The sequence below is a fragment of the Coregonus clupeaformis genome, chromosome 37 (assembly GCF_020615455.1).
Source record: "Coregonus clupeaformis isolate EN_2021a chromosome 37, ASM2061545v1, whole genome shotgun sequence".
In the NCBI taxonomy this organism is placed as follows: domain Eukaryota; kingdom Metazoa; phylum Chordata; class Actinopteri; order Salmoniformes; family Salmonidae; genus Coregonus; species Coregonus clupeaformis.
The window spans coordinates 20326457-20335278 of NC_059228.1; the positions used below are offsets into that span (position 1 = coordinate 20326457).

Sequence of the window (8822 nt, forward strand, 5' to 3'; positions counted from 1 at the left end):
GAAATGATTGAAACCTTTACAGTATATCCCCAATATGTAAACTGTTAGGTATGAAATGAAGGTAGTATGATCAATGTATTTAGGGAAATAGAAGAGTAGGATCTATTACAAATACAACTCACTCTTGACGAAGCACAGTATGTCACTGTACACACACACTACCTCTAACGAGTGCCACTGTGTATTGGTAGGCTGCTACTAGGCTATAATTTGGACGTTGTATCTTATTGCTGCTCAAAATACTACATTTACATTTTAGTCATTTAGACAAGCAATCAGGCCTCAATTTCACAATAGAGGGTTTTGAAAGTAAGCGTAAAAGTAAGTGATGTACAATACAGTACTATTAATTATTGATGCTGTAGTGTAAAGTCACTCTTACAACTGCTGTTTGTGATTTGAAAGATGTCTAAGATTCAAGTCAGGGGTGATTTAAACACATCTAGACATACATTCATCCCATTTGCAATAAGTGCATTTATGAATGAATATTCTCTGGTCTGTTTTTAATATATAAGAAAGCTTGCTGCAAACCTCAAACATGATATATTTGGCATGTATTACCTATTTGACAAAAAAACACAACACAATAACAAAGCAAAGCCTCCTATATCAGCCTAGTGTTAGAAAACAAAGATCCACATTAACAAAAACCACACATGACGTGATTAATCGTCATGCAGGGCTCTCCAGACCCCTAGGTGACACTGAGACATAGGCAACACAAAACGCCCCCCCTCTAAATCCCGCTCAATGTGGCGGAGCGTGGGCGAGGGGTGCAGGGAGGGCACCATTCCCCACGGAGGCACACTGTGCAGCCTATCGGCCGGACACTGGACCTTGAAAAAAAACCATCTGCCTGAGGGAGGCGGCGTTCACACAATACACTAACATTTTTGGAACTGTGGGCGTTAAAAAGAGTACTTAAAAAGGGATTCCTTTTCCCCCCTGCAAGGGGAGAGGGGATAGGGAGGGAACACCGTTCCTAAACTTCTCACTAGTCATTCTTCTCTCTCTCTCTTCTCTCTCTTCTCTCTCTCCTCTCTCTACTCTCTCTTCTCTCTCTCTTCTCTCTCTTCTCTCTCTCTTCTCTCTCTCTTCTCTCTCCACTCTCTCTCTTCTCTCTCTCTTCTCTCTTCTCTCTCGCTCCTCTTTCTTCTCTCTCCACTCTCTCTCTTCTCTCTCCTCTCTACTCTCTCTCTTCTTTCTCTCTTCTCTCTCTCTTCTCTCTCCTCTCCCTCTTCTCTCCTCTCTCTTCTCTCTTCTCATCTTATTTAAGTAGGTCTATCATGTTCAATTGGACAAGTGTTACAATTGTTGCTGGTGCTATAGGCAATATGAAAAAGCCTATGGACAATTGTTTTTGTGTCTCCTATATTGTCATATGTGGTATAGCAAATTACATACATTAGCCTATAGTGGAATATGTGGAAAGTTTCCAGTCTTTTAAGGATTCCTACCTTCGGAAACAAATATGCCAATGCCTAGGGAGTATGATGTCATTAGGAACGTGTCAGACACACTTTGCATATTAAGACCAAAGATCATCTCCATTATCAGGAGACGGTGTCCCCTGTGACAGAATAGCAATTAGCTCTACTTGCGTGAGGAGCAGTCTCATTACCTGTGTGTCATAGTGGACATGCAGGCCTTGAGACAGTGTTTAAAGGGCTTCCCCTCGCTTTATCACTATCTACCACAGCCCTTGGATCAACAACCCTGTCACATGTAAGCCTACAGACATCAGCCAGGTGTCATTTACACCAACGGAGGACAGCTTGCTGAGAAGAGAGGAAGGGTTTGCTGTCCAAAGATGATCCCTTCAATACAGTGGGGTCTTGAGTAGGTGCAGAGATATGTCATACATATTTTCAGTCTATACATGTTGGCAACCCATAACTCACGATTCACAAATGATTAATAGCCTATCTAATGAACCTCCTATACACAGGCTACAAATGGGCCAACTTTAAATGGACAACTCTAAAAGGCTTTATAGAGCATCCATAAACTCCTCATGGGCATTACATAGATGATGCACAAATCATTGATAAACAGTCATACTACATAAAGGGTGCTATAGGCTAAAGCATATGCCTTATAAAGCATCCTGAAGCATATGCCTTATTTAAGGTTTATGAAGGCCTCATCATTGTGTTGTTTACCCTATATATGTATTTTTCAATAACAAAAAAACATGTATGTAGCTATAGCACTTCGATCAATTCAAGTTTCCATTTCTGCACAATGTTAGCCCAGACTATAAAAGGATATAGAATGACAAATGGCTATAAAATGATAAATTAATATACTTAATTGTTGTGTTATTTAACCAACTGATGCAACTTTCTTAAGGAACGCTCCACTCTAAAGCACTGTGCCAAACCTCCTCCGCGAAGTCGGTCGTCTCGTATGCCTCTGTGTGGGCTTCTTCCTTGGCACGACTCGATATTTCATGAACGCCAATTTACCGGATGCATTCCATATAAGTAAAAAGAGGGGTGTCGTCTATTAAACCGGATGAATCCATTTTTGGTGAAGCGTTACCGGAATTCCTGCAAGCTTTTGGCAGCATGCCGATTATTATTTTGACAATAAAATAGGACATATATGTGTTAATATTTACTAAACTGAAACAGGCTAACAACAACGATGCAAAAATAAAAGTAATTTTGGTTATGTATTTTTTTAATTCATTGACAAGTGTTCTTTGATGTCGTAATCAAGCCTGAGGCCCAATCCTAGCCCAACCTTTTCCATTTTTAACCACCAAGTCCTTGTATGGTCAGTGACGTTACGGGACATTCAGAGACTACCTTTAAATTCATATTACAGTATTGCATCCCCATAATATAACGAGATGAGATGATATTTCCCATGCATAGGGGACACTATATGCTATGGCAGAGAATACAGCATTATAACGTTTTTGACAGTTGAAGGTTATATATTGTGTGCGTAAAGGCATGAAGCGCACACTCCTGGTAAAAAAAATGACAGCTAAAACTATTGACAAAGTTTGCGTACCCACCAGTAGTTTTATACACGACATTCAAGAGGGAATCTATTCAATGGAAGAGGAAATATCCGCATCATTGCCAGAGACGGGAACTGGGTTAAAAATTGATTCATATTGGAAACAGCACGGCCATTTGGGTGAACCTGAGGGGGGTAAGAATTAATTTGATGTAAAGAATAATTATTATTTAGAAAATATTCATTTCTATTTTGCTGTTATAGCTAGTAGAAAGGAAGCAATATGTCCTCATCAACTTTACTAAGATTTTAGGATTTAAATTCATTATTAGTCATATTTGAGATTATCCTAAATTGAGGATAATCCATATTATTGGTTAATATTAATCAAGTAGATGGTCTGCTATAGTAAGTCAATGTATTTTTTCTAAATCGTTATATGACTTGAAACCTCCTACATACCCATTACAAAACCACAAATTGGTGTGCAACCGCGCGTAAAACCCATGCGTTAAAGTAAAAACCCTTGGGTAAAAGTAATATAATCAACGTTTTTTGGACACATAACTAACATTACTTTTCCTTTGCTTCGCAGGTGATCGTTTGAGTGAAGAAAAGGGCACCTTCGAGTTGTCTTTCCACGGCAACTTTACGCAGCCACCGCGCACTCAGGCTGTGGCATACACGGGGAAGTTCTCAATCAATTCCAGAGGTGTAGGAGGATACTGGAATCCCGGGGGTGTCATTAACGTAGCTAGTGCTGACATAAGGGCGGCAGCTTCATCCCCGGTGTCTGCCTTGCCCTCGCCTGACCCACCAAAGCTTTACGCAGGAACTGTGAGCTGCACCATGGCGCAGAGTCAACATGATATAAACCACATGTATGCCCCGCCGTCTTACTCTTGTAGCGGGGAAATGTACCAGGATCAATCAACCTACCTGGCAACCTCGACCTGCCCCATGTCCTATCCACAGCCATCATACTCCTCCTATACATCACCAAAGTCGACAGTGGACAGCGCGCTCTTAACCATCATGCCTGACTACAGCGGGTTCTACCAGCCAAACTGCCAACGAGACATCCAGGTATTTCCTGACAGGAAATCGTTACCATATTCACTGGACTCTCTGAGGGTTCCACCACCTCTGACACCTCTGAACACAATAAGGAATTTTACGCTTGGGGGACCTGCGACAGAGGGCCCTTGTCTACCCAATCCCTACAACACTCCGAATTTACCCCTAAGGCCAATATTGAGACCGAGAAAGTATCCAAACCTCCCGAGCAAAACGCCTGTCCATGAGCGACCATACCCTTGCCCGGCAGAGAGCTGCGATAGGAGGTTCTCCCGGTCAGACGAGCTGAGCAGACACGTCAGGATCCACACAGGGCACAAACCCTTCCAGTGTCGGATCTGCATGCGCAGTTTCAGTCGCAGTGACCACCTCACTACGCACATCCGGACACACACTGGAGAAAAACCCTTCTCCTGTGACCACTGTGGAAGAAAGTTTGCCAGGAGTGATGAAAGAAGGAGACACACGAAAATCCACTTAAGACAGAAAGAGAAAAAGTCATCATAATGACCCTGGCAGAATGGTTTTTAACATTCAGATAAATTATGTTTCCCTGCAGCACCAATTAATTAAATAATATCAAAATCAAACATTCACACTGAATTTAGCAGACTTGGGTTAATTAGGGTGACTAATGAATATGGATATAAGGTGCTGAATGAACAACAACATAAATGGACAGAGCTATCACATTTATATTAGGTATAGAATCCATTTTTCATAACATAACTGTAAATGAGCACAAACACAAGTGCTCAGTGTAGAAAGCGTTTCAATAGAGTAGGTGGGAAAACAGTCACAGAGATGCTCAATAGCAGGCAAGGAGCAAGACTCAGCTCCAACACTGAGGGGTATCAGCCAACAAGTAGCCTCGCTTTTGCCAGTGTTGAGAGACTTCCCACAATAGATGAGACCATGACGGGTATTCCTGCATTATAGCTGGGAAAGGAATGCCATGACCAGTTTCACAGATCTGAGTGGTCTGCCCAGGGGAGTGTATGTTCTGTATATTATCCTCACATCAGTTTTGAGAGTGGGGGGTTTGAGTCCCATTTGTGTAAAAACTGGAAGCTGAACTGCTTAAGTTTACTAATTTAAAAAAAAATCTCCTGTTACTTGTTGGATGAAGACGAAAGTAAGATCTGTGTAAGATCATTGCAGAAAGTAACTAAGGGGAAATACGTTTATTTTACATGCGTCATTTTACGTGTTTTTATGCACTGAGCATTGTTCTTTAACTGACTTGATGCTTCTTGCAATAAATGTAGAATATGTTGTCATTGGTGACAAAGATAACTGCTTGTTTGTGTGTTTGTTCATTGTTTCACAAATGTATTCTTAAGCCTAATCCAAATTAAATAACTGGGCAAAGGACATGGCTTATTATTTAAACAACAATGAAATCCACTTTGTGTTGTAGTATATGTTTTTCTGTGTCTTATTTTGGTCGTTTGAAAGTAGGCTATAGGCTACTGTATAGGTAAAAGTTGATGCTGTAAAAACTCCAAACTGGACAGTACGCTCCTAGTCACATTGTCCTTCTGAGGTAATACTCAGTATGTCCACAAGAGGCCCCTTGGCCACAAGCAATGAATTAAATAGTGCTTTCCTAATAGCACAGCACATTGAACCAAGTTCCCAAAATGATGAAGCAAGCAAGGTTATTACGGGGTTTAAGTTTAATCAGGGAAGCTCAATTAATGAAGGAATTTATAAGATGGTTATTCAGTAACCCATGTCCCATGGGACTAACTCAAACAATGTAGTTTGATCCAATCAAAACTTGCTTGTAGCAAATCATGTATTTTGAAATGTTTAAGTGCTTGAACACCACCATTTAATCAGTGCATTCTTGAATCTACCTTTATGCTTTTATTTTGAGAAATATTATGTATGGTTTCAGTTCATTTCAAGACATGAAATGCTTATCAAGAATTTCAAATACATTAGAGATGATGTGCAAAGATCACAATTTATCAACTGTGTAAGTACTTTCATTAAGTCGCTTTGGATAAAAGCGTCTGCTAAATGGCATATTATTATTATTATTATTATTATTATTATTATTATTACAGGCAGAATGCATAGTCCAACTTAGGATAAGTGCATTTAGTTCACAAGACATGTTTTCCCGTTACACGGCACTGTGACATCCCATTAATTAATCCATCATTGTAGGAATTATGATCATCATACATTTACACAATGTTTTGACATGGTCCTGAGAATCAAAGGTTCACAAATCAATTCAGCGTTCAAAGCTAGTGCGCTTCAGATGTTGACTTCTGGGCCGGGGTATGGTTCACCACCACACCAGAAATCAGAAGGTTGTGATACTTCCATCAGCCAAACTTCCTTTTGACCCTCAGCCTCACCCTTTTTGTCCCGAGAGTCCGAGGCAGACTGCAGAACTTTGTAATAATGACAGTCTCTCCCGTCGTCTGGATCATATGGGGGTGCCAGAATATCGAGGAAAGCTGTGGGTCCATCGACAGCATCGATTTGGTGAAGGTTGTTTCGGTCAGGGGTGAAGATACACGGTCCGTTCTCTTCTGTAAACTCCCCGACCGACCTGAGTATCGATCTCCTCAGCGCACCTCTCTGAAAAGGTAGCAGGGGAGGGTTGAATTGCGTATCACTGGCCACGCTAGTTGATTTGTCCAACCTGTCAAAACAGGTGATCCTGACCTTGCCATACATAACTTTCAACATTCCGTACATTCCCGGGTGGTCGTGCAAGGGAATGGAAGCACCGCTCTTTAGCAGAAACACCCCCATGCTGAATTCGTCTGTCTCGCATATGTGCATGTATGTGACCGGGGGGTTGTGTGGCAAAGGCGTAGAAGCGCTGTCAACTTTCCTTGGAGCGATCTTCAGATCCGCAGCTCTGATTTCGGTCATGAGGCTTTGGAGTTTACATTGATTACCCAAAAACGCTTTATCACCTACTGAAGATGGGTTTCTAAAAGTTACAAACGCCTGTCTGGCCATTTTCTGAACGATGGAGGTCATGTTGTCTCGAGGCATGATAGCTAACTAGCCCCTGAAGCGCTGTACTGTAATTCTACACAAGTCTCGCGCTTGCTACCTAGCTAGCTTTAGCAGCAGGCTAGGGCTCCAAGCACAGCTGCCGTTGATTCTGCCTGCCTCTCTCTCCTTGATAATGATTGATTACGCCCAGTGAAATATATATTCCAACTTCACATTAAAATAACAAAATCAAGCAGAAAGTCGAATACAATTTCAAGTGACGGTACACAGCCTGGCACAACCTCAAATTTCTCTCCCATCACACCATTCATGGATACCTTTCACACACGTCCGCAAAGACAACGCTTCATACGTAACGCGGGGCATCATGGGAAATGAGGTTTAATAATGGACTGTATTAGTATTTATCTTCCCCCAAAACACATCATTATTAGATAAAAAATAATGCATATGAAATGTGTATGATATTTTTTATGATACTGTGTTCAATTACACGTCTTAAATAATATATAATTGTGAGAGATAATAATATTACTTACTTATGTACTACAATAACCAAAATACCATTCCTCACCTCCTTAAACAGGAAAAGCAGTGAGGTTGTTGACCTTCCTACATGAGTTTACTGATTCTGGACCATACAGAGCCACCAGCAGTGCCAGCCGTTTAGTATGAGTACGCCTACCATATAAGACTATAAACTCGTTTATTATTCTGTCAATGGAAAAAGCTAAGCAGCATTAGACTTTGAAAGAATGGTAGAATTTTCTCTGAAAAATAAGAGGGTCTATTAATCTCATCCTGCAGCAAGCCCAATGTTGGTTAAGACAGCCTAATTGCCTCTAACAATTTGGCAACCAAAAAAATAATTAATGAATCATGTGTGATCTGTCATGGAAGCTATTTTCATGTCATCTAAAAAGAGTGACAGATGGTGTCACATTTGGTAATTGTTCCTCATCAGGTTGTTTTTCTGTTATTTTCCCCCAGAATTCTCGATCATTAGCACACACACACACACACACACACACACACACACACACACACACACACACACACACACACACACACACCCATGACAGCCAACTTTAAAATCTAAAAATAGGATACACTCATGTGTAGGAAATGAAACAAACGCCCCCGTCCATTCCCTTGTTCCTCTTCTTCTTGGCTCCCAGTTCAGTGTATTCCTGCTACAGATAATTTTATGCACAGCCTAACCACATTATAAATGGGTTTTGCACCCTTGATTAATTAGGTGGCTGCGTGGGTTCATGTGAGGTATCAACTCGATGGAAGCAGGTGGAAACTCTGGAGAGCTAAATTTAAAGCAAAGCTTACAAGAACCATAGCTAAAGCAAGAGGACTCTGTTCTGCCTCCTTACTTCCATTGTGGTGTTTCTGTCCAAACAAAATAAGTATGATTTATATCAGCAAGAAGCTGTTTATTTGTGGCCTTGGTTTGCCAGCAAACCCCACACGCCACTTGTATATTTATCACTGTGTCTTAGAAATTCTGCGAGAGCAGCAGTAGCATCTTTGAAAACAACATCAAGGTTCTGGGCCTGCAATGAGCTGTGGAGCACTCCATCACTCAAGGAGTCGGCTTGAATTGTTGTGAAACAGCAGTATGGCAATAGGGCATTGTTACAGTTAAATTACATAGGGCTATTTGGGGTTTGATCTTAAACGGATATCCACTGTGCTTTGGCAAGACAAGCCTATTTCCCCAAAAATTCTTCACATCGAATGCTACACTTGGCCAATAAACAGGATTT

At 41.1% G+C, this 8822-nt stretch overlaps 2 protein-coding genes across 2 annotated transcripts; one reads left to right on the plus strand and one right to left on the minus strand.

The window, feature by feature from the left end:
* Positions 1 to 2876: 2876 nt before the first annotated feature.
* On the plus strand, positions 2877 to 5628 carry LOC121553523 (early growth response protein 2b-like). The gene is made up of 2 exons (XM_041866701.1): positions 2877 to 3171; positions 3572 to 5628. The coding sequence occupies exons 1-2, from the start codon at positions 2967 to 2969 to the stop codon at positions 4558 to 4560; spliced, it is 1194 nt and encodes a 397-aa protein (XP_041722635.1). The 5' UTR covers positions 2877 to 2966; the 3' UTR covers positions 4561 to 5628.
* An 86-nt stretch (positions 5629 to 5714) lies between these two features.
* On the minus strand, positions 5715 to 7381 carry adob (2-aminoethanethiol (cysteamine) dioxygenase b). The gene has a single exon (XM_041866702.2). It carries the CDS (start codon positions 7078 to 7080, stop codon positions 6325 to 6327), a length of 756 nt encoding a protein of 251 aa, XP_041722636.1. The 5' UTR covers positions 7081 to 7381; the 3' UTR covers positions 5715 to 6324.
* Between the last annotated feature and the right edge of the window lie 1441 nt (positions 7382 to 8822).

What these genes read in the sequence shown, in the direction of transcription:
- LOC121553523 (XM_041866701.1), top strand. Translation starts at nt 2,967, where the DNA reads ATGAAGCGCACACTCCTGGTAAAAAAAATGACAGCTAAAACTATTGAC. An exon ending in TTTGGGTGAACCTGAGGGGG is followed by an intron (nt 3,172 to 3,571) that starts GTAAGAATTAAT and finishes TTTGCTTCGCAG; the next exon opens with GTGATCGTTTGAGTGAAGAA.
- adob (XM_041866702.2), bottom strand. Translation starts at nt 7,080, where the DNA reads ATGCCTCGAGACAACATGACCTCCATCGTTCAGAAAATGGCCAGACAG.